Source organism: Pseudorca crassidens, chromosome 5 (assembly GCF_039906515.1).
Source record: "Pseudorca crassidens isolate mPseCra1 chromosome 5, mPseCra1.hap1, whole genome shotgun sequence".
NCBI classification, from domain to species: Eukaryota; Metazoa; Chordata; class Mammalia; order Artiodactyla; family Delphinidae; genus Pseudorca; species Pseudorca crassidens.
The window spans coordinates 89287927-89314156 of NC_090300.1; the positions used below are offsets into that span (position 1 = coordinate 89287927).

Here is a 26230-nt window from a genome sequence, read left to right on the forward strand (position 1 = left end):
CCTGTCCTCACCCCCTTCCCTACTTTTTTGTTCTCCAAAATACATGTCATCATCGAACATACCACATCTTGGATTTATCTTGTTTATTACTGTCTTCTCTGGAATGGAGGCTTCATGAGGGCAGGGATTTTTTTCTATTTTTTTCATTGCTGTATATCCAGGGCTTAGAATAGTGCCCAGCATATAGAAAGTGCTCACCAAAATATGTATCGAATCAAAAAATGTACCCAAAGCAGCCAAGCTCCAAAGAGTCTGACTTGACCGACATTGTTTTCTATCTCCTCTCAGTAAACGTGTCGGGGTCCCTCCTCTCCCTCCGGGCTATGGCGCCTCTCAGCCAGCTGGGGGGCCACATCAACACCACGTGTGCGGCGGAGAACTCCACCGGGGCCAGCCGGGCCCGCCCACATGCCTACTACGCCCTCTCCTACTGCGTGCTCATCCTGGCCATCATCTTTGGAAATGGTCTGGTGTGTGTGGCCGTGCTGAAGGAAAGGGCCCTGCAGACCACCACCAACTATCTGGTGGTGAGCCTGGCCGTGGCAGACCTGCTGGTGGCCACCTTGGTGATGCCCTGGGTGGTGTACCTGGAGGTGAGTAGGTCGCAAGTGCAAGCTGCCCATGTGACCGTGCTTGTCTTTGTCTTCCGTGAGCTCCTGGCATCTGGGGTCAGAATGCTCCCTGCCATGATCCAGGGTCTAGGGAGGGAAGGACAGCTCCTGCCATTCGCCCTTTCATGAGGGACCTGAAGGTCCTGAGAGCATCATTATTCCAGCATCACTTGCCCACGTCAGAACCAGGGAGCTGGGAATGATTCTCTCCCCAGGCCTCCAGCATCCAGGTGACTGGACTTGAGTGATGGGACTTGTCCTAGAAATGCACAGGCTTACTCTCTGTGCCAGTCATGTTGCAAAGATACGGGGGGTGGGGTGGGAGCAGTCCAGTGGCCATCCTCATCAGTGTTTCAATGTATATAGGGGTGGCGATGTGCAGGAGGCATGTAGGGGCAGAGGAATTAATTTTTAAAAAAGCAATTTTCTTTTTTAACTGAATGAGAGGAAAAGAGAGCAGGAACAGTCTGCAGATAGATCAGACTTCTGATGGTTCAGTTGCCCTCGGACTCAGCATTTTCCTCCTGGGTACCAGCTCTCCGCAGACTCCGCTTCCAAAGGAAAAGACCAAATTTATATTTTTGGTGCCTCCCTCACCAGTTAGATAATGCAGCAGACCCTGGAGAATTCTGCCGGAGAGAAACATTTCTTAAATTTGAAAGTATTTTCATTTGAAAGTGCAAAACAGAGTCAGGAGGTGATCAAGACAAAACATCCATTTGCTAACAAGGAAATCAGGGTGCCTACACCTGTTCAAGAAACAGATATTCCTACCAGGAAAACATGCAATTACTAAAGAGTTTTTTTTAAACCCTTAATATCCTATTAATATTTCTCCTCTGCACTGTGTATCATTCTAAAAAGGTATCCAATGAAGGCTCAAAATGATGCCATGATTAAGAGAAATTAAAATTCATCAAATTAATATCTCAGTTAATATTAATAGTGAAGATGACAGTTAATTAAGTATGACATATCACAGGAGAACAAAAACCTCGAACATAGACTGCTTAGGCGAGTAACCATATTAAAGAATGACTGGGAACTAAAATTAGACTTATGATCTCAATGGGGAGACATTAAGGAAAGAAATCAAGGAGATAGAAAAGGAAAGGAAAAGAATAAAAACAACTAGGCTGATTGGGATAGATTTAAAGCCTAAAGGAATACTCAGAGAAAAAAATATGCGTTAATTTTTCCCAGTTAGGATTATCTTGATGTCAAAGGGTCTTGTAATTATCTTGACCTTTCTGTCAACCCAATTAGGCCGAGACATCCTTGAAGTCAGAAGCTATGTCTTTGTTCTTTTTTTCCCTGTAGTCCAAACATACTACCTGGCACATAATATGTACTAAATAAATATTTGATGTATGAATGATTAAATGAATCTGGTCTGCAATGTATGCATTAGATGGGCCATTCCTGCTTATATCATCTGCAGCTACATCTATTGTTACAATGAACTATTTGCTTTTATTTTATTTTTTAATAAGGATACTGAAAAGGAGTTAGAAGTATATGATATTTCTGTTCAAGAGTGAGGCAGACTTTAGGTGCTACAAGCCAGTGTGGATGGATTAGTCAATGATTCAGAACATCACCACACCCTCCTCAAAGTGTTTCTGTCCATCCCTATACATTACAAGGACTCTTATGTCTGCCAGAGGATGAATGTCAGAAAGAAAGGCAGGAAGAGAACCTTCACTCTGATAAGCATTTTAATGGCCTCTGAAATAAAACCAGGCTTTTGGTGTCTGTGCACTCAGGGCACTCATTTGCTGTCCATTTGTGATTGCTTCCAGGACTCTGAATGGATTATATTGGAAAACCTCTGTAGATACGGGTATAGGAGATGGACACTGTGACCTTCTCACACTAGATACCCCTGGCATCCCCTTCTAGCCACACCTGCCAGTATGGGTGGTACGCTCGCTCTACTGCTGAGCATAGAGGAGCAACTGAGCAACAGAGGGCCAGCATGAAATCTTGCAAAAGGCCTTAGTGGACTCTCTGCAGGTTGTATCTATGGGTTTTCCCCTGTGAGAAGAGCTCTGCTGGAGCTCTTGTCTTCCCTCATTAAAACCAAGATGCCCTCTGTCCAACAGGTTATTTATATCAGGTAGGTGTTCAGTAATCAAGAGTCAAGAGTATGGTCACATAAGTTTAAAATCATACAAAAAAGATGTGGGGGAGCAGAGACATCTCTCCACTGGGAAATGGGCTTTGTGACCTCTTTTTGGTCCTACCCACTTGCTTCAAGGCTCCAGTAATTGCAGCTTAGTATCTCTACGTCACTTTCCCCAACAGTCAACTAAGGGTCTGTCTCAATAAAAGACAGAATATGACGTTAGGTAGCCATCATTAACAGACAACCAGTTAAGATAATAGAAGGCTCTATTCCAAAGGATCAGGTCTCCCTATCCCACCCCAGTCTGTATATTTCCCTTAGTCTTAAATGCCTGCCTGCTTTCTGTGGACCTCAGAAGTAGACTGGGTGCTTTAACGAGAGAAAAGAGCACTTTGAGCTCTTAAAGTGATCGTGAATATATAAATTCACATGTCTCAGAGAAGAGCAAAAAGTGTTACTCTCACTAACTTGTCCTAATGATGAGTAGCTGGTCTAGTAATTAGAAGATCATACCAAAGAGCTCCCTTGAAAAGAGGAAAGGATGCAGTGTTGACCACAGAGACTGCTGGAGGTTTGAGGGCACCCAGGAGGACAGAACAAACATAAGAACACCATGAGGGGGCCAAATTAGCTGTCAAGTTCCCAGCTTCCTGTGCTTTGATTTGAATCTATCCATCTTGTTTGAAGGGAATATTGGCTCACATTGGCCAGACCCCTTGCTTCAGAGGAAAACTGGCTCATCATGACAGACACCAGTATATACGAGTTATGATGTTTTGACTGTAAATATCGGAAAATTTGACTCACTGTGGCTTAAACAAATAGGAGTTCCTTTTCTCACATAAACAGAATTCTGGAGGAAGGAGTTCTGTTGGTATTGGTTCAGCTGCTTCAGGTGTCATCAAGGACCAGACTCCCATTCTTTCTGTTCATCATCCTTGGCAAACTCACTTCCTCATGCTACTCACAAGAGGGCTGCCATAGCCCCAGGCATCGCGGCCATACTCAAAAGTAGGATGGGTGAGGACGGCAGAAAAAGAAAAAGTAAATAAAAGCACTTTCCTTGGAGTGGCCTGAAGCATCTCCCTAAGGAACTGCATTTGGCTACACCTGGAACATAAGGCCACTTTTAGATGCAAGGGAGGATAGAAAAGGAAAAGTGAAAACGTGGGTTTTATTAAAAAAGATGCGGGGGTGATGTAGGCAATAAAATGTCATATAACTTTGTGCTTCTTCTGGAATTCACTGGGATGAATGTTATTCTGATGCAAGGTTGTGCTGTGAGAAAGACTCAGAATTGGGAGTCAGAAGGCGTGGAGTTAAATGAATAAAATGAAAGTGACAACTACACTTTCCCAACCTCACAAGGTTGATTTAGGCTCAACTGTCATCAACTGAAAAAAATGCTTCGATAACTAAAAAGCGTGATCTATAAATATCTCAGTTTAGACAATTTTATTGTTAAGTAAAAGAAACCTTAACTCCGATTGACTTAAACAATGAACAGAATGCATTGGCTCTCATACCAGCAAGTTTAAAAGCCCTGTGGGGGCTTCCCTGGTGACGCAGTGGTTGAGAGTCCGCCTGCCGATGCAGGGGACGCGGGTTCGTGCCCTGGTCCGGGAAGATCCCACGTGCCGCAGAGCGGCTGGGCCCGTGAGCCATGGCCGCTGAGCCTGCGCGCCCGGAGCCTGTGCTCTGCAACGGGAGAGGCCGCAACGGTGAGAGGCCCGCATACCACAAAAAAAAAAAGTCCTGTGGTAGGGTGGGCTGCAGGCACAATTTGAACAGGGCTCCAGTTCCATTTCTCTACAGTTCTCTCAGCTCTGTCTTCTTCCATATACTGACCTTATCCACAGGCAAAGGGTAAGCTGTAGACCTCACATGTGTCCACCACACCATTCACAGCAAAAGAGAAAATCCAGGTCCCAGAATTTCTAGTAGAAGTGTCAAGATGTACTTGGATTGGACTGGCTTATGGCACACGATTTTCTCTGAACTAATCACTGAATAGAATAGTCAGTTTAGCATAGGTTATGTGTACCTTCCATAGACCACATCAACTGCTCAGGAATCTCAGGGATTCCCAGTGGAATCCAAGGACTATTGGAAAGAGGAGAGAAGACAGTCAGCAAGTATGCACCACAGTGGCCTTCGCTGGTACCATTCTCATCATGAAGGTACACAGAAGACTGGGCCTGGACAATATATTAAAAGGGACTAGCGGGGGCCCGTCACTGACCTTCTTCAGTTTCCTCAGTCCTCAGGCCTAGCAGAGAAGTTGAGGACAAGAGCCATGCAGGTGACCTCAGAGTAAATTATATTCCAGAGAGCCCTGGTCTGGCCATCTCTGTAATTCAGTTTGCAGCATTTTCATGAAAACTCTTTTCTGTTCTGTACCAAAGAGTTCTATCTCAGATTCGCTCTCAAGTTTTTAATTTCCTGCTCTAGAAGCTGCAATCTGTTTGGAGCTCCCTCTCTAAGCACCAACATTCCATTTTGTTCCACTTGGTTAAGCACCTTTTGTGATGTTTAATACACTTGTATCAGGGCAGAAAGGCAGCGTAAGCAACCAGGGGGACATTTAGAATACTAAAGTCAGAGTACTTGGGTCCCAGTGTGGACTGGAGAAAAGATTTGAGGGTTAGGGAATATAAACAAGCAAAAGAGTGCCAAGTGGGTTCAGGCAGGGAAACTCGCCATAGAGAGCCTGATCGAAGGTCAGAGAATGATGGCAGGAAGAAGCAGTGCTGTTTTGGGAGACAGGTGCCTTTGGACTCGTAATGATGTTGATTATTAAAAATAAAGACTGTTTTAAGAAGAATTTTACCATTGTTCAAAAAACCCCAGATGATAGCAATTTAAAAGCTCCCTACTGGAAAACAAAAGCAGGGGGTTCTCACAGTCTCTTCACCAAAGTCTGGATTTTTCTGGAAGTCATAGACTGTGAAAGCTGGAAGGGCTTGGAGAGTATTTCTGCCGTCATTTCTAAAGTATGATCCAACCTCAAGAAATTTCTGGCCACATCCCAGTGACCGGGATTCTCTGTGGGCATGGGCCTCAGGGTCTGCACTTTAAAAGAGCTCCTCCATGACTCTCATGAACCTAAACTTTGAGCTAAACCTTTATGATGGGGAGCTGCTTGTTCAAAATACAGACTGATGGGTGTACCCCAGATCTACCAAACCGGAACTTCTAGGGGTGGTCCTGAAAGTCTATAGCAACTGTAACAAGTCCTTAGTCCCAGGCCCATTCCCACCCCAGCTGATTTGTGCAGCCAGCTGGCCATCTGCTACAAACTGACAGGTAGGAACCACTAAACTGTAAAAACCCCATTTCACAGATGAGGAAATTGGGATTCAGAGAAGTGAAAAATCCTTATTTAGTACCCTATTTTGTCCCACAGCAATCCCCTCCTGCAAAAAAAAAAAAAAAGAAAAGGAGGAAGGAAGGAAGGAAGGAGGGAGGGAGGGAGGGAGGGAGGGAGGAAGAAAAAAAGGATTTCAAATGTGGCAAACAAAAATGGAATGAAGAGGTTAATTAGAGAAGTAATTCCATCTTTGCTCCTTGGATATCTCCCACAAACAACTAAAAATCCATCCCTTAGAAAAGGAGTTCTTAACCTGAGGAGTCCATCAACTTGGATATAAATAAAATTACTTCTTTATTTTCACTAAACCGAAATTAAGCACTTCCTTCAATTATGAATGTCAGCATCAACCCACAGCAGAAGAAATCCTTAGCGTCCCCGGTGGAAATCACAGATATTTATATTTTCAAATCGCATTACAGTTTTTGCAGACCCCTAATACCATTTACACTCATCAGTGCTTCGAAACTACTAGGTCTTGTCATTTAGTGCATTCTTAAAGAATCACATATTTTTTTAAAAAAAACTTTGGTAACTATATTTTGATATAATCACTATCCTTTGTGATCCACTGTATTTTATTTCATGCATTTAAAAACATTCTTCTGAGAAGGAACTATGAGGCCAAAGGCATCCAAGGGATAAAGAATGCTTAAGGGGCTCTAGGGACAACCATTTCTTTCTTTCTTTTTTTTTTTTTTTTTTTTTTTTTTGTGGTACATGGGCCTCTCACTGCTGTGGCCTCTCCCGTTGCGGAGCACAGGCTCCGGACGCGCAGGCTCAGCTGGCTCACGGGCCCAGCCGCTCCGCGGCACGTGGGATCCTCCCAGACCGGGGCACGAACCCATGTCCCCTGCATCAGCAGGCAGACTCTCAACCACTGCGCCACCAGGGAAGCCCTCTTTCTTTTTTAATATATATATATTTTTTAAATTTACTAAAGTACAGTTGATTTACAATTTGTGTTCATTTCTGCTGTACAGCAAAGTGACTCAGATATAGATATAGATATAGATATCTATATCTATATATATATTCTTTAGGGACAAAGTCATGCCCCCACACACCCTAGAGCCAGCATTTCCCAACCCTCCCAGGCAGCAAAAATCACTGGAGGGACATTATTCTGAGTAGGGCCTAAGAATCATTTTAACAAGAGCCTCAGGTGATTTGGGAACTGCTGCCTTATCAGAAAATTTGGGAAATGCTGCCTTAGGCTGTGTCTGTTGAAAATCAATAGCCAACTTCAGTACCTGAAGACACTCTTGCTTCTCCCACCTTCTGTATTGCCAAAGGGAGTTAGTTATATTCATTAGCAAGTGAGAGTAACACCATCTGACCGCTGTTTAATTCCAAAGTGAGTTTTATTCATTAAAATTTAGGAAGAAGGTAGAATCATGTTTCTAAAAAGCCTTAAATCCATCAGATTTTTTTTTTTTTTGCTTTGCTTTGCTTCTCCTTTAATTTCAAAAATCACTTTACCTTTCATGTTCTCCCAATACTCTGTAGTACTCGTCTCACTGTCAGCACTTATCATACTGTATCATAGTTATTTTCTTAGCGTCCATCTCCTGGGCCCTCAGTTCATCCCTTCCCATTCACACATGACTCCCCCTAACACACAGATACTATATTCTGAGGCCCTGGGAACAAAAACAGGTTTAATTCATTTCAGTACACCCACCCCAGCAAGGTATCAACCCTATAATGAGCCCTCAGTGAACACCGGCTATGTGGGTGGGTAGACGGACCAATGCCAACTCTTCTCCCTCCTATGATATGAGAATGGAGTTAAACTGTACACTTCCCAGAAGCAGCGTGTCGGGGTGCTGACCTCTGAGAGGCAAAACAGAGTAATGGTTGATATTAAGGGTTTGAAATTCCAGCTACTTTTTTTTTTTTTTTGCTGTACATGGGCCTCTCACTGTTGTGGCCTCTCCCGTTGCAGAGCACAGGCTCCGGACGCGCAGGCTCAGCAGCCATGGCTCACAGGCCCAGCCGCTCCGCGGCATGTGGGATCTTCCCGGACAGGGGCACTAACCCGTGTCCCCTGCATCGGCAGGTGGACTCTCAACCACTGCGCCACCAGGGAAGCCCCCAGCTACTTTTACTAGCTATGTGTCCTTAGGCAAATTATTCAACCCCTCTCAGACTCCATTTCTTTATCTATAAATTGGAAAGAACATTTACCTCATTTGGTTGCTGTAATAGTTACTTAGCATGTTCTTGGCCCTTTCAGCTCTTTATTGATCTTTCACTATTATTTACTTGGCTGGAGGACTTAAGTGTTTCCATTACACATCCCACCAATTAGGGAAAACCAAGTGATGGCACCTTAGCAAGAATTACTTAAATTAGCTAATCAGGTTGTTTTCTTCTTGACACTTAGCTGAGATCAAGGAGTGAATGGGGATTTTGCTGGCAGAGTTGGAGACAGGATGAGAGGAGAGCCAGAATGGGGTAGCACAGTGGGGGCCTGGAAGCCAGAGGGCAGCTTGAGGGCTTTGGTCCTTAGGGGCTCAAGGAACCAGGGACCAAAGAAATCTGCCAGGTACATACTTTCACTAGGCCCCAAAGTCAGTAGCCCCCACTGTTTTGCGCTGTTTTTCTACAACCCTGGGATACAAGCAATCAGAATGGGGCGTCTCATTCCCTAGAAGGGGGTTGATGCGGTCTGTCACACAAAAATCCTTGATGGTACAAGGTTTTCTCCTTCTCCCTTGTGGCCACCCACTTCCATCCCTTTCCAACAGCTGCCCCTTCCTCGCCTGACACCCCCATACCGCAGGTGTGTAACAACCTACATTCCAGTGCCCCACCTGCCTCTATAGCCATGCCTCTCTGGGCAAGGTACTGAACCTCCCCAAGCTTTAGTTTCTTTCTCTGCAATGAAGATAACAGTAGTCCTCTCTCACAGGACCATAATCAGCAATAGAGGCCATGTATGTAAAGTTCAGACATCGGTAATTATTAGTATTAACACAGATTATGTCATTCCTTCTGTCAGAATATACTTGCAGGCTGGGCATTGCTCTAGGAGCCTGGATGCAGCAGCAAACAAGTAAAAGTCCCTGCTCCTATCAGGTTGACTAAGTTGCAGTCATTTAATCTCCTATCAAATAAGTGTATAATTTGTCTTCAAAAAGCTTTAAGAGCATATACAGTTTTAAAAAATTCAGGTATCAAGTTATCAGAATCAATGTTTCAAAGTTAGAGAACTTTCTGGAATGGGTCATATGGGTTGGTGACACACATAGATTGAGTTCTCAATAAATGTTAGCTTGTATTAATGATATTAGGATCTCATGATGATCTCTAGTTACTTTATTTAAGAATGGCTTGCTTCTCCAGTTCTCTTCAAGAACAGGGCCTGAAGATCTTTTTTAAAAACCTCTTAAAACACGTAACAGGGCTTCCCTGGTGGTGCAATGGTTAAGAATCTGCCTGCCGATGCAGGGGACACAGGTTTGAGCCCTGGGCTGGTAAGACCCCACATGCCTCAGAGCAACTAAGCCCGTGCGCCACAACTACTGAGCCTGCGCTCTAGAGCCCGTAAGCCATGACTACTGAAGCCCGCACGCCTAGAGCCTGTGCTCCACAACAAGAGAAGCCACTGCAATGAGAAGCCCACACACTCGCAACGAAGAGTAGCCTCTGCTCACCGCAACCAGAGAAAGCCCACGCGCAGCAATGAAGACCCAACACCGTCAAAAATAAATAAATAAATTTTTTAAAAAAATTTAAAGCACATAACATACCCTCCTCCAATGAACTAAGTATTAGGAGTTTCACAGTACTTGTTTTATGAATGAATGAATGGACAAATGAGCAAACAAATGAACGAACAAACAGGACATCCAGCAAGCCTGCAGTTTTCTATTGTTCTAATGATCCTCTCTCACCTACACTGTCCCCCAACATATGTACACAAACAGGCATTCACAATTTTGCAAAAAAAAAAGTGGTTTTCCCCAATTTAAGACGTAAATTGCATAGTAAACAAATGTTAAAAGAGATTTAGTATACAAATTTCACCTTTTGCAAGAAGTTTTTACAGCATACAACTGTCCTATGGATTGAGCAAAACCATCTTCTATTATCCTGGTTCCTCTTATTGTGTTATGACTATACATGTCCCTTTAAAAAAGTTTTCATTCTCAGAATTCCTTTAAAATTCATATTAAGCTTTTATTTACATAGAGCCAAATGGTTGGACTAAAAGAGAGAAAGTAAATCCACAACTAAATGAACAAAAATGATGACTTCAACCCTAGTTTGAACTTTTCATTGTTGCTTTTAAACAAAATATTTTCGGTCAGAGTTTCTCATAGTAGAGCTTGGAAATGACCAAACATAGGGAAAAGATCAAATGCTGAAAAGGAAATAAATCTAAGGGGAAAGAAATTAGTAGGGAAGGGGAAAGAGAGCGAGCCTTTCAGGAACTTGCATTAGTGCCATAAAACAATGATGTATAGTCAAGTGGCCTGGTGATATAACCAGCATCTTGGATGAGAAAAATTAGACAGAGGGCCAACAGCGTCTTCAGGCACTATTTTTTGTAGCTTTTTTCCTTGAGAACCTACTTCAGAGGCTACTGTACCTATGTTTCACTCCCTTTTCTCTTGAATAGCCATTGGGCCTGCCCAGCAGAGATAACATGAACACCCAGCTATAGCCTGGGGTACAAACCTTCACAGGTTTCCCCTTGAGAACCATGGTGCCCAAGAATGGCAGCCCCAAGGGCGGGAAGCTGACAAATGCACAAAAGCCTCGGGGGCCCCAAGAGTGGCATTTGTGGATGAAAGTGATAATCTCCCTAGCATATCTCTCTGGCTCAATTAGGTAATGTAAAAAAATTTTTAAAGAAAATAGAAATGTGCTAGAATATCACTTAAATTACCTAAATTCCTGACTTACTTATAAGTGTTACTCGGAGGAGTTATGGAGCTTGGAACACGTGTAAATGCGTGAGGTCAGAACCATCCTCAGTGATTCCATGGATAGTAAAGAGGATCTGGGCCCCTTTCCAATGCCCTGGACACACCTTCCCCCTGACCTCTTGGTGAGTGGGACCATGGTGACGAAGGCAGGCACACCAGCACGAATTTATTTTACATAGGCTCTTATAGATGTTGTTAAAGCTTCAAAACCGGAAGCCAGACAGATTTTCATTTTGGAGGTAAGTTTGATGAAAAATGTGTTCTCAGTTTATTTCCTGGTATATGGTGAGCTCTCCACTGGGGGGAGGGCTTCAGAGAGGCAGTTTTGGCACGGTGCACACATCTGGCAGTCACCCAAGTTCTTTTACTCCCCGCTGTGCATCTATGGGCGTATCACTTAACCACGATGACCTTTAGTTGCCTCCTGAGTTTGAACCAGATCAGCAATTCACAGACCTTGGTGTGATGGGAGACAGGGGGATTTATTTATTTAAAAACGAAGATTCATGGGCCCCAGATCCAGAGACTGTGGCTCAGGAGGTCTAAGGAAGGGTTCAGAAATCTACATCTTTAATGAGCACCCCGCTGTGGACCACACTTTGAGAAATGCTGGACTAATTGATTTGGAAGATCCCTTCCAGCACTAACATGGATTTGTCCTTTCTTGGGCGACCAGTCTTGGGCAGCCTGACAGTCCCTCGATGCCTACCTACCTTTGGTAATGATGTTGTACCAACAGGGTGGGCATGTCTGCATCTGTGCAGGGCAGCCTAGGGAAGGTGGTAGAGTCGAGTGGGTTGCTGTCTCTTCGCTGGGGGGAAACACTGACATCCTTGTCTCTGACACCCAGGTGACAGGCGGAGTCTGGAATTTCAGCCGAGTTTGCTGTGATGTTTTCGTCACTCTGGATGTCATGATGTGTACAGCCAGCATCCTGAACCTCTGTGCCATCAGCATCGACAGGTAAGGCTGGGCTTCCCTTCCAGACTTAGGAGAGAGGTGGCCTAGGTCAGGTGGTGGGGGAAACCACCTAGGGAAGCTGCTCTTGCTATATTCAAGGCACAGGCTTTGCATCTGATGGCACTGGGGTCACTGCCATGTACAACTTAACTCTGGGACATTTTCTTTTCTCTCTTTTTCTTTTAAGCGATGGTTTGTAGGTGAGAGGAAACTCCTGTGACAGGAGAGAAATAACTATCCTATAAGCTTTCCTTTCCCCCAGAGGATTCTGGTTTTGCTTTTCCACCACCCTTGGGGCTTTTGTGATTCCTAATTTTTTGTGGGGAGAAAAGGTGAGGGGGACAAAGAGGTGAGATGAGCTGACACAGTTAGGAGAGACTGTTCCTGTTGTTACTGTGTTTTGGTAAAGGGAGGGAGATAGAGCAGGGGCAAAAGACAGAGAGGGGAGAGAAAAGCTTGGGAGCTTGGGAGTACCTGTGAGGAGGGAGAGAGGAGTGGAGAATGGTAATTTTAGAAGATGTGGCTGTGCCCTATTTATTTATTTCCTTCATAGAGTTTAAGAAAAACAAGTAAAGAACAATGTTTTTTAGAATTGCCTTTTGGTTGCTGGAGTGGAGTTCTGGGATTTTGACTAGAGCCTTTGTGTGTTCCACCAGAGTAACATCATTCTCTATCCCTAAGAGTGTACCGCCTCGGCTCTGGGGACCTCTGTTCCTCTCTTCCCCTCTCTTTCAGTTTCCTCTCCTCTTCCCCTTTCCCCTCCCTGAGTCTTAGATCTGCCATGGCTCCAAGGACATCTGCCATGGCTTTCCAAGGACACTGAGCGCCCTGGGGAAAGGAAGTCGCTTTCGAGCTTATGGCCCCTGTTGCCAGTCAAGAGCCTCCAATCTAGGGCTTCCCTGGTGGCGCAGTTGTTGAGAGTCCGCCTGCCGATGCAGGGGACACGGGTTCGTGCCCCGGTCCAGAAAGATCCCACATGCCGCGGAGCGGCTGGGCCCGTGAGCCATGGCCGCTGAGCCTGTGCGTCCGGAGCCTGTGCTCCGCAACGGGAGGGGCCACGGCAGTGAGAGGCCCGTGTACCGCAAAAAAAAAAAAAAAAAAAAGAGCCTCCAATCTTCCCTTCTCCAAGTCCCCGTCCACCTCTTCTTTTCCTACAGTCTCTCCCAGGAATATTATCCATCCACTCCATAGCGCCAACAGCAAAGCCTTAACTCGTTTCCTCTTCACAACAACTCTCAGGTACTATTACTATCTTCATTTCCAGCTTCTTAGACTAATTAAGGAATTTGCACAGTCACACAGCTGAGGAGAAGCAGTGTCAGGATTTGAATTCATGTCTATCTGACTCCAAGCTAACAATCTTAGGCTTTGTGCTAAGGCTCCTCAAATCTCCAGCCTCACCCCTAATTTCTCCCCTGATATCCAGACCACATTACTTCCTGGATATACCACTGGCTCCTACAAGGCAAAATGTTAAAAACCAAAACATCAGACCATCACAGCACCAAACCATCTTGACTTGATGATCTCTTACTGACAACATCATTCTTCTGAAAACTTGGATTTTGTTCGACACCTTTCTCTTCCTCATCTCCCACATCTAAGCAATCAACGCTTACAGACTCTATTTCTGAAATGCTTTCCAAATGTGACCTATCTTTCCCTTCTTACCTCACCTGCTTATTTGGGGCTCCTATGACCTCCCACCTAGACTTCTGCCACAGCCTCCTAATTGGCCCTTCAACCACTCTCAGAATTATTCCCCCAGAAGTAAAGCCCGAATGTCTATTGCCCTACTCAAAACCCTTCAGTGTCTCCCTGGCCTGTGGAATAAAAACTGAAGTTACCTTCACAGCCTAAGATTCAAAGTTTTCCACAATATGGCCTCACGTTAGTTTTTCAATCTCATCTCTTTCTGGGTTGCCCTCTAGCCCTCTCGTGCTCCAAGGCCGATCACACTGGCCCCCCTTTTCCGTGAAACCCTTCCAAATGTCTACAGCTTAATTCAGTCACCCCTGTACTCTCACAGTGCTTCCTCTGTAACCATTTGTGGCATCTCCAGGCTCCCTTTGCAGGAGTCCTAATACACGTCCTCCTCACATCCCCAAGTGTGACATTCACGTGACCCACTGTTGTGCCCTCTGTATCAACAGCCCTAAACTTCCTTGCATGTGTGTAACCAAAGAATGGGCATGAAAACCCTATCCTCTAGTGATACTGCAAACCCAACCAGACAACTCGGTGAGCTTTGACTTTTATCATTTGCTTGGCTATCACTTGACTTTTATTACTTGATTGGCTAGCCTGAGAAGGAAAATTAAAGAACGTGTCCATATGCTGAAACTAATACCATTAAAGGATGTGTTAAAAATAAAGGGATACAGTTGCATAACTGTAAATATACCCAAAAAATCCACATTGAGTTGTATACTTAGATGAATTGTGTGGTATGCAAATTATATCTTGATAAAGCTGTTAAAAAGTGAAGGGATAGTTAGTGATTTTATATATTTTTAGCTCTCTGAGAACAGAATTCCTCCAATAACATCTAAGTCTTTTGTGTGATTTACGAACATTTAGTACATGTTTTAGTACATGCTCTCAGAAATATATCATTTACAGAAGTAATAGACTGCATCTGGTTTGCTATAGCATCACCTCCACCACCCCAAACTATTATATCATCCTAGTTCCTCATTACCTGTGAATCTCCCTGCTGTGCCTATTACAGAGCTTTGAACAAGGAATATTAAACCAGGGAATTTCCCTGGCGGTCCAGTGGTTAGGGCTCCGTGCTTTCACTGTAGAGGGCACAGGTTCAGTCCCTGGCAAGGGAACTAAGATTCCGCAAGCCACCTGGCGCGGCCAAAAAAAAGGGAATATTAACTGAATCCTGAATCCGGTGGTCCCTGCCTGAGGGTAGCCAATGCTTATATCACAAATATGCACCTTCAGAAAGGACATGAGGGAGTAGGATCAGATCAGCCTTGGAGGAGGGAGGGAAGAACTGTATAAAGAGAGCTTCTAGAAGAGGCTCTGGGACAGCCCCCTCCCAGCCTTCCAGGTCCGACCCTACCCTCTACCATCTTGGAAAGTGTGGCCTATACACTCCACCCACACACATTCTCACACATGCCGCTGGCAGGTGAGGCTGTGCAGGCTGTGCCCTGGAGTGTGGGAACTGAATTCAGCCAAGGGCTTCATTGCCAAGCCTTGAGGAAACCAAGAGAGGGTGCCCTTTACCAGCCAGGAGAGGGTATCTTTTTGTAACTTGCACAAAAGCACCATTTTGTTGGCAGCGGTCATGCTTAACACACGCTTCTACTTGCACCACCTAGTAGATACAACCAAGAACAAACCTTGAACTGGCTTCTGTCCCATACGGGGAGAACTCCCAGAATGCATACCATTCACCTACCTGCAACCTGAGGAACAGGTCCTGCCTTAGACCGCAAAGGACAAGGATGCAGCCCTCTTGGCCTGTAGGTCTATAGGAACCAATCCTCACCAAACTTCAAATGGAGCCTCCTTTCTCTTCTAGGACTGAAAATAGGCCTTGGAAAAGCCGTCTCCATTATCCTTCACAGCAGTTTGCAGTACACAGCATTAAATTCTGTTCATGGGATGCCAAATAGTTGGTCAATTCATTAAAAATGCAGTCATTCATGCAGACCTTTGGTCTTCACACAATGCTAGTCACCCGTCTGACAAACTTGACCAAATGGATTCAGCATTTTTTGGTCATGAAGCCCTGATCTGTAATAACAGGGTGGTAAGAGATAGGAAAGAAAAGGAAATGATAAAAGGGGTTTTGAAAGCAAGTAATGCCATTGTCATTAGATTCGTAGGCATAGCTCTGGATGTTGGGATTAATGCCGCCTTTTCTTTTGTAAAAAGCAGAGTGGGTGAGCACAACCCCCTAACCCGCCCTTGGCTCCTTGCCTCCCAGTAGGCCAGCCCCCTCCCGCCACATCCTGGGTCAGAACTAGCTCGGGGAGAGGGCTGAGAAAGTGTCAAAGGAGCAGGACAAGATCCGAGCAAGCGGTGAGAATTCGAGTCCTCCGCAAGGAGCCCAGGAATAATGCAACCAAATTCATTCACCAGGGAGTTCTTTAAGTGGCTCTCAAACGGCACCCATCACACAGGCAAGCCTCCGCGTCTCTGCAGCGAGCACAATAGGTACCAGATGAGTCACAGGCACCTTGGATTTTTAGTTTGCATCTAAATAAGCACTTTATATTTGCAAAGGGCTTTCCAGTCATTTGCAAAAAGCTTTCTCCTTCAACCATTCCGTGAGGGGAGTCCACGGAACTAAAGATTTATTGAGCCCCCTGTCTGACCAAATAAAAGGTGGTGAAAAGCAGCCCTCACAGAGCTCGGGGGCTCATTAAACCCAGGCGGGGAGTTAGACTCAGGTCCTCCCACCCAGCCCAGCCTCCTTCCTCCCCCACTGCCACTTCCCCGGGACGCACCTTCCTCTTTTCACACACACACCCCTCCCACTTGGGGACAGGGCCCCAGGCAGAGGTCGAATTCTGTGAGGATCCTGAAACCTTCAGCAGAGTGACAAGCCCACGGACCCCCGTCACAGAATTGGGAGTCTTAAGGGGCGTTAGAGTTTAACTCATTTGTGCAGAAATGAGTTAAACTAAATGCCCCCATGGGGACCCGTAGCCTCTTAGGTCTGAAACTAGAATCTGAGTCTCCCAACTCCCACACCACCAGTCTGTCTGGCCCCTTCATTGGTGGAGGCGGGGATGGGACACCGAGGGAGGGGCCTCTGGCCATGCCGGCACCCAGTTTTCTAGGTGCTATTTCCTGGGACTAAACCAGTCACATTTCCTTTGTCTTCAATGCCCTGGCTACCTCTGTGCTAATCCTAACTTGAGTGAATCTAAAGGCAACAGCGGTAGAAATAGCTACCATTTCTTTAGCATGTACTACATGCCAGGCACCAAGAGCTTGTCATTATCGCTAACCCTCACGACATCCCAGCGAGGTAGGTGTATTACCCGCACTCTACAGGTAAGGATTCTTAAGACTAGACTGTGTGGGTAACCTTGCCCAGACCACACAGCTGGTAGGTGCAGGAGAGGGGGTTCAGCCAGCCTCTTTCTACTCCAGCTCACTGCCTTTCTCAGAGGCTTAGCCTACTCTGGGCCCCTAGCTCTGGGTCACACTGCATGGCTGGAAATCCTGGCTCTTTCACTTAATAGCAAGGTGAACTTGAGCAAGTCAGTTAACCTCACTGGGCCTCAGTTCCCTGACCTGTTTAGGGGAGATCAGAGCAAAAGCGTTGTTATGAAGAGTAAATGAGTTAATGTTTGTAAAGGACTTCGAACAGTTGCCTGGCACCTAGAAAGTGCTGTATACTTGTTTGTTTGAGAAATAAATAAATTTAATGTTCCCTGATAATCAGGAATAAGGGGCAGACACCCCTAAACTCACTGATACGAACAATCACAGATCCCTTGGGCTAGCACAATAATAATGACAATAATAATAATACTATTTTTTGAATGCTTAAGATGGACCGGGCATTGTGCTAAAAAACTTCCCAGAGATCATCGCATTCAATACGCATAACAGCTCTATCAGGCGGACTCATTATCCCCCTTGTGCGATGAGGAAACTGGGTCTCAAAGAAGTCACATCTGTGGTCCAGGTCACAAGGTTCAGCTGCAGGCCAAGCGGAATTCAGACGCTAATCAGTCTGTTTCCAACGTCCAGTGACTTACCCACTGAGCACACTGCCAGCGTTCCGGCCACGCCAGAAAAGACCCAAAAAGCTAGAAGCTCAAAAGGAGGCGGCTGGCCAGGTAGCGATTGGGCAGCACGCGCAGCGCGCGCTCACGCTCTGACCGAAGACCCGGAAGAGCCGGGTGAGCGCCGGGCCCACGCCCAGCCCTGCCCTGGCCTGCGGTCGGTCATCTGCGATCGATTCGGGAGGAGATCAGAGGCTGAGCAGTCTGCTTGAGTTGGAATTCAGGGTCCCTGCAGGGCTGCAGGAACCAGGGGGGCCGAGCTTTCCCTCCCCGCCTCCCCACTGGGGGCCTGGAGAGCCCCCAGGTGAGCCGTGAACTTCTCACCCCGCCGCGCTGGCTGGGTTCTTGCTGCATTCTGGTGCCCTCCGATGGCCAATGCCGGAACAGCCTCTGTGTTTCAGCCCCGATGGCAAGCTTCCTGGCGTTTTTCACCCTAGAAACAAATTTGGCGCGGGGGGGTGGGGGGGTCTCATTTATTCTAAAAGCTTAATCATGTTTTAAAACTAAGAAGAAAAACTATATAAATGTAACAGTGGTAAACGTAGTCTCATCTCTCACTTCTTACCCAAGTTAACAAGAGTTTTGACACAGAAATTTTCCCTAATGCAGACTTTCTCCAACTTGTCTAATCTTGTAAGATGCACTTGCTTGTTAAAAATACAAACTTCTGGCTTCCCCGGTGGCGCAGTGGTTGAGAGTCCGCCTGCCGATGCAGGGGACGCGTGTTCGTGCCCCGGTCCGGGAGGATCCCGCGTGCCGCGGAGCGGCTGGGCCTGTGAGCCATGGCCGCTGAGCCTGCGCGTCCCGAGCCTGTGCTCCGCAACGGGAGAGGCCGCGACGGTGAGAGGCCCGCGTACCGCACAAAAAAAAAAAAATACAAACTTCTGGAGTGGAACAAGTATCCAAGGGTGTGGCCTTGGAATATGTGTTTTAACAGGACCCCCGGAAATTAATACAATCAAGCTAATTGATGGGGTAACTCATTTCTGGGTAGCCACGATGCTCTCAAAGTACAAACCACCTTTCAGTGCCACGTTTCCTGAGGAAGCCCTTGTCCCCCGTAAGGCCTCAGAGACTTGGCAGTGCCCTTGGCAGGGAGCAGGGCACCCAGGAGAGACCTGGCCTCGGAGACTGGTACCACCAGCTGTGGGAACTTGATTTCATCATGTAACCTCTCTATGTCCTTGATTCCTCCTTTATGAAATGGAGCCAATGCTCCCTACACTTACTGACTCATTGAATTAATGGGAGTCTCCAAGAAGTTGCTGAATATTAAAGCGGATCTGGGAAAGTGTGCAACGTTCAGTGGTGGGCTTGGAGTCAGCTTGTAATGGCTAGTGGGAACTGATTGGCAAAATTTTAGTTTTTTGAGCCGGTTATTAAACCATTGGTGTAACTTGAAGTGGACAATGGTGGGAGTATTTGTACCACAGAAATTGACAAATGGTATAAATTAGGGCTTTTTTTCACCTGCAGAGCCAGTTGTTAGGCATTTAGCAGCACACTACCAAATTATGGAATGGTCGGGTTCTTTTACGTCCAAGGTCATTATGTAAATGAAGGCCAACAGGTCTGGACAGGAAGAAGTGTGCCATACCTTTCCTTCCTGACCCTCATCAGCTCTTTGGCCAGGACAGCTGCGGGCTTCAGGCTCAGCCTCTCCTCCACGGTGCCTCAGGGATCACTGCTGAGGGCCAGACCCTGGTTGACATATTTGACGTGAAGCCCCAGCTCACTGCCCCAGCAGAGTCAGAAGTCCTGAGAGAGTGAGAGGCCTGGAGGAGTGCCAGGTGCTGCTTGCCCTGCTCCTTTATCGCCAAGTTAGGGATTCAAGGGAGGATCTATAGTGTATGTGCATCAGGAGAAGGGAACTGGGTTGTCATGGGCCTTCCTTGAGGCTGGTGGTGGGATCGTAATTTGACCTTATTAAATAAGGACTCTATTTCTCCCTCTTGACAAAGAAGCCACCTCTGTCACATGTTAGGGTGCCAAGGCCAAGTTCTGCAGAGTCTGCCTCCATCTCAGCCCTCAGAGCTGACTCTCAGGCTGCTCTTTGGGGATACAAATGTTAACACGTGAACTCTAAGGCCAGATGCATATGAGGCAGATGAGTCAGGTGGCTGGCACATATAGGAGGAGCATCAGGGAGCACTACCCCACCCCCTCCAGCCCAGGGTCTGTCCTTCCCTTCCTCAGCCCCAAGCCTTGAGGTGCACAAGAGGAGCTAAGGGGGTTCCTGCTCTGCATCTGGCCTCCAGGTCCCCTGGACACTGACGAGACAATGAAAAATTGAGCATATGTACTATTTACAATTGCCAAGATATGGAAGCAACCTAAATGTCCATCAACAGATGAATGAATAAAGAAGATGTGGTATATATATATACAATGGAATAATACTCAGTCATAAAAAAGAATGAAATAATGTCATTTGCAGCAACATGGATGGACCTAGAGATTATCATACTAAGTAAAGTTAGACAGAGAGAGACAAATATCATATATCACTTATATGTGGAATCTAAAAAAAATGATACAGATGAACTTACTTACAAAACAGAAACAGACTCACAGACATAGAAAAATACTTATGCTTACCAAAGGGGAAAGGTGGACAGGACAGATAAATTAGGAATTTGGGAGTAACATATACACACTACTATATATAAAATAGATAAAGCAAGGACCTACTGTATAGCACAGGAACTATACTCAATATTTTGTAATAACCTATATGGGAAAAGAATCTGAAAAAGAATGTATATATAACTGATTCACTTTGCTGTATACCTGAAACTAACATATTGTAAATCAACTATACTTCAATAATAAATAAATAAATAAATAAATAAAAATTGAGCATATGTAGACCCAGCTATATATATTAGATCCCTTGAGCTGGGCTAGGATTAGAATTGTTCTCTTATGAGGAAGGAAGCCTTCAGAGTCCATGAGGCAGTCAACAGCTTCTTACTACTTGCTTTGTACAAGGACCTATATGGAATACCAAGGCTATAAGATGATTTGAGCCATTAAGTAACTTAAATCCTATGGGGTCTATCTCTCTCCAGCCATGAGGCAAGTCCAGTAATGCAGGCAGAAGGGCAACGTGATTGATTGGCATAGGAGTGCTATGCATTCAGGGTTAGAGGTTCTGTAAGATAGAAGGACTGGGAAGGTTACTGGAGAGCTGATCTGGGATTAAAGGAGAGAAAAAATGAGCTACCCAGGGAAGGAAAAGGGATAATGGATTGAACAAAGACTGTTGAAGATAACCCGTCACTAGGCCAGTATGGCTGCAGTTATATGTTAAGTGTCAGGGTCCAACGGAAGGTCAGGTTGGCTGGGCAAGTTGGGGTCATGTTGAGGAAGGCTAAGTATTGACGTTGTATTTGTTTTCTGTTGCTGTGTAACAAATTATCACAAATGTAGTGACTTTATATCCATTTTTAATCTCACAGGTCAAAAAGTCTGCACCATGTAGGTAGGTTCTCTGCTAAGGGTCTCACAAGGCTGAAAATGAGGTGTAGGCTGACTTGTGTTTTCGTCTTCCAAACGTATTCAGGTAGTCAGTAGAATTCAGTTCCTTGCAGTTATAAGATTGAGGTTCCCACTTTCTTGGTGGTTGTCAACCAGGGGCTGTTCTCAGCTCACATAGGCCTTTTGCTGTTCCTTGCCAAATGATGTTTCCCCAAACACGGCAGTTTGCCCCTTGCAGGCCAGGAGGATGATTTCTCATGCTTTAAATCTCTCTGAATTAAGGAAGGGCTCAGTCCCTTTCAAGGGCTCACCTTGATAATTATCAGGCTCACCCAAGATAATCTCCTTTTTGATTTACTCAGTCTGTTGATTTGTAATCTAATCACAGAATTTCTACTAGTTCTACAGTGCATAAATCTTGGGGGCCATCTTAGAATTATGCCTATTTCAGACAGTTTTCATCTGAGTCGGGGGAAACATGGGGTGGGGTGGACATGATGAAATCTATTTGGGGACTTAGCAATAGGAGACCAGCCAGGAGGCTGTGGCCATCACAGAGAAAAAGTGGTAGAAAAGAAATGCATGGATAATGGGGAAGATACCATAATGGGTAAATTTACAGGACCTGCTGTCCTTCTGCCTAAAATGTTCTTCTCCTACCTTCCCTCATGACTGGCTCCCTCTCACCCCACTCATTTCCCTACCCACTTATGTCATTTGCCCCTTCTTTACATCCTCCACTATCCTTAAACACATCACCCAGCTTACTTCCTTCGTGATACTCATTTTATATTAGCATTTTTTTCATCTATCTACTCCACTCAACTCCCAGCTCAGTAAGGACAGAGACAATGTCCCATTTTCACATCTCTGTATTTCCAGAATAAGACCTGGTATATAGTGAGAACTCAATAAATACTGAATGAATGAAAGGCTAAATGAATGGGTGAGCAAATGATATGGAAGGGCCAAAGAAGAGTCAAAAAGCCTGAATGTTGGATGTGGATGTCTGGAAGAAAGGCAGGAAGTGGAAGCAGATTAAGAGATGTAGGGAAATAGGAAGATCTATTTCAGATAATTTGAGTTTGGGACAACCATGGAGCAATCGTGCAGGTAAGTCCAATAAGCAGCTGTAAATGTACGTGTGGATATACCACAGAAAAGACAACAATATCCAACAGGAATAAGAAACTGTGCTTCGACCGTGTAAAAGCATGTGCTGTAGAGCGAATGTTTGTGCCCCCCTCCCCAAATTCATATGTTAAAATCCTAACTGCCAATGTGATGGTATAGGAGGTGGGACCTTTGGGTGGTGATTAGGGCTCCACCCTCATGCATGGGATTAGTGCCCTTATAAAAGAGACTCCAGAGAGCTCCCCTCAGCCCTCCCACCGTGTGAGAACACAGCAAGAAGACTGCCGTCTACAAGCCAAGAAGTGGGTTTTCACCAGGCACCAAATCTGCCAGCACATGGATGCTGGACTTCCCAGCCTCCTGAACTGTGAAATATAAATATTTATTGTTTAAGTCACCCAGTGTATGGTATTTTTGATATAGCAGCCCAAGCAGATTAAGACAGCATGAAAACTTGATTTTAAAATAAACCTTCATTGGATATTACTCATCTCTATTTACAAAATCTCTGCTACTTGGAATAGTTGTCACTACGAGGGTTAGAATTAATGTTAGGATACAGGCAGGGCTAAACATCCTCTTTGGGCACAGTTCCATCATTATCTGAAAAACTGTGGGAGAACGTAAAGGCACACAAACCAGCATCTAGAGTCTTCAAGGTTAAGGGTGTGTGAATATAAGGCTGGGATATGCTGGGCCGTCAACCAGCATTGGTAAGAAGCTCTCCGGCAACCCAGTGTTGTTATGCTATGCTTTTTATTCTTTCTCCCTTTCTCTGCTCACCTCCCTCAATGAGTACTTCATCTATCTTGTCTCAGCCTTTCTGCTATGTTCGCTCAAATACCCCTTTCTCTCTAAGTTTCTCGAACCAAATTATTTTTCTCCTGCCACATGTTATCAACCTGAGTATTTCTCTAGTAAACTCTTTCAACTTGTCTTTAGAACCTTTCTCATCATGTCTATCCTCTCTCCCCTCCCTTTCACAGGTACACTGCAGTGGTCATGCCAGTTCACTACCAACATGGCACAGGACAGAGCTCCTGTCGGCGCGTGACCCTCATGATCACGGCTGTCTGGGTGCTGGCCTTTGCTGTGTCTTGCCCTCTCCTCTTTGGCTTCAACACCACAGGTAACAATGACGGCCCCACTTCCAATAGCGGCGTGATTCACAGCACATCTGAATGGTTGTGAGTGGTGCTCTGACCCCTGGTCAATGTAATCAAATGAGGATGCTATAGACTGCAAAGCGTTGGCCTTTATTGATTACGAATAAAATAGAAAACAAAACCTCTTCAATTAATGGCACAGGAATAATGTTCTGCCCCAATTAATGAAAAGTCTGCTTACTCCTATTTTGAAAGAAAAGCCATTGTATTCATTTGAAGAAATGTGCCAGTTAAAAAACTATGCTATATGAATAATTCAGGTGAAGTTTACTAACGAAAAGATGGTAATTCGTAATGGATTTACAATGCAAAATAACATATCATGAAAGCCCTGGAGTAGGGTATACAGTTCTAACTTTTTATTCAATAAAAGTCATTTCTGGTGTTTGGGAACTAGGATGAATTCCTAAATTACTGGAGGACGTATTTTATATTTTTTAATATACAAAAATTTTGGCCATGGTGCTTGGCACATGGTACATCTTCTATTGGATGGATGGATGGATGGATGGATGGGTGGATGGACAAATGGATGAACAATGTGTATATCTGAGTTGTCTGGGATTTTAGATATGACACCAATCCAAACTGACACCTCACAGTGCCTTCAGTGTCTGTTCCATGACCATCTTTCAGCCTCAAGAATTTCATGTGTTGAATGGAAAGTATTAGCACATATAGTATAGTTACAGGTATTGAAAATAAACAGAGTGTTCACTAAGAGAGAACTGATTGACTCATGTTCTAGTGTTCATCTGGATTTCTTATTTTCTCCATTTGAATTGATTCATTCAATTCCTACTATGTTCCAGGTTCATGAATTGCTGGTATATATGTACAAGTCACGTAGCTGTGTACTTATGTATATACAGATATATTATATGTAACACATTACATATAAATACAGGAAACTCTTAACTTATATATAGTCTTCAAAGAGTCATTTGCTGGTCAATTATTTAGAAGTCAAAATACATTTAGGAAGACAGAGGCTCTGGAGTCAGAAAAATCTAGATTCAAACTCCAGTTCGGCTGCTTAACAGCTGCGTCTGCTTGAACAAGTTACTTAACTTTTCTAAGTTAAGCTTCCTTGTTGATAAATTTGGGATAACAATATAGCACAGCATAAACTTGAACAAAATCAAGTATGTGGACCAGGTCTATGTAGTTAGGAAGTTTTCAATATTTATTTTTATATATGGCCTCCTACAAGTAAGTCCAGCAACTTCATCTCTAAAATTATATGTTAGGTTGAACTCTTTATAATAGATGACATATTACTGCATGTGTCATATGTCTTTACTTATTACTGTTCAGGGTTGTAATCAAACCATGCATATCTTTATATGTGATTCAGGGTGAATTTTGACTCCCTATAATTTTCATTGACTCTAGAATCTAAGCCTACATATGTTATAACTCCACTCTACCTCCTTCACAGAGTTCTTTTACAAGTAAGTGAGGATTAAATTGGGATAACATACATAGATGTGCGAAACACATATCACCTGCTCAAGGTTAGGCTTGTTTCTCTGCTGCATTAGAGGTTAAGTAGCCAAGTTATCCAACAAAGATGTGCCTGGTTAACTCAGGGTGTTCCTAAAATATGTTGTTATTGTCTTTGCGTTACTCTTTAATGCTTCCCATTATCGGTCACCAATGTCACGTTATAAACACAAACATGTGTGTGCACGCACATGCACCAAGGCGACATTCTCTAACACGACTGTAGAAGCTGACTCTGGCGCTCAAATACCATTTCAATGAGTCTAAATGTGCTTTGGGGGTTAGTCCGATAACTAAGCCACCTTTATATCCATGTTTCTATGAGAAAATGCCTTCTAAGTTGGAATTTGTAGTATGGGCCACTTCCTACCACTGCTAGACCAAGGCAATCCTTAACCCGGCCAGCAGCAAAGCCCCACCAACTTTTGCTGGGCCGAGTGATTCCTCTTCCTCATTCTTAGAGGCTGGCAGGGGCGGTCTTTCTCATGTGCACGCGTGGGCGCACGCGCGCGCACACACACACACACACACACACACACACACACACACACACACACACACACACAACCTGGTAACACTTAGTCAAAATCTGACGTTAGACAGAGTTTCCAGTTAAAGTCAACATATAAAGTGAAGAAGAATGAGGACCTAATGCAGTTTTGTTGCCACCAGTGAGATCATTATTGTTTCAGAAACAAAACTCAGAAAAATCTTTCCAAAAGGATTTTCAAATATAGAATTGAGAAGGCAAAAAAGGCTCATGACTTACCACGTATAGGCTCACTTCTTTCTCATCTCTCTCTCTCTCTGTCTCTTACTTTTAAATTTATTAATTAGGCTACAGAAGGCTCTCCACGTATTCATGTATTGTGCTCGTGTCAGGTCCATTGTAAAAGCCCAGTAGATACTAGCTAGTGTTATTGTTGTTATTATTATTATGTATTAGAAAATGTTCCTGTGCCTCAAAATTTAACTATGCCCCTGCTCCAAGGGATATCTAAACAGTGGTAGTCCTTGCTCTGCTCTCAGGGAATTCGTAAGCAGGACTCAAGGCAGAGAAGCCCCACTGGCCTTCTCTGCCTCAGTCTGACCTTCACAGCAAAGCTTCATTATCTTGATAGACGTGGGTTTCTCCAGCACCTCTTACAGCTCTAAGGAATTTCCCAAGTT

At 44.7% G+C, this 26230-nt stretch overlaps 1 protein-coding gene across 2 annotated transcripts in view; it reads left to right on the forward strand.

Moving 5' to 3' along the window:
- Positions 1–323: 323 nt before the first annotated feature.
- The window catches only part of DRD3 (dopamine receptor D3), a 36343-nt gene continuing 10436 nt past the window's right edge, over positions 324–26230 (forward strand). For both annotated transcript variants that reach the window (XM_067737264.1, XM_067737265.1), the window contains exons 1-3: positions 324–593; positions 11900–12012; positions 23375–23517. In XM_067737264.1, coding sequence (XP_067593365.1) covers positions 324–593; positions 11900–12012; positions 23375–23517 — 526 coding nt within the window. The remainder of the gene's footprint in view (positions 594–11899; positions 12013–23374; positions 23518–26230) is intronic.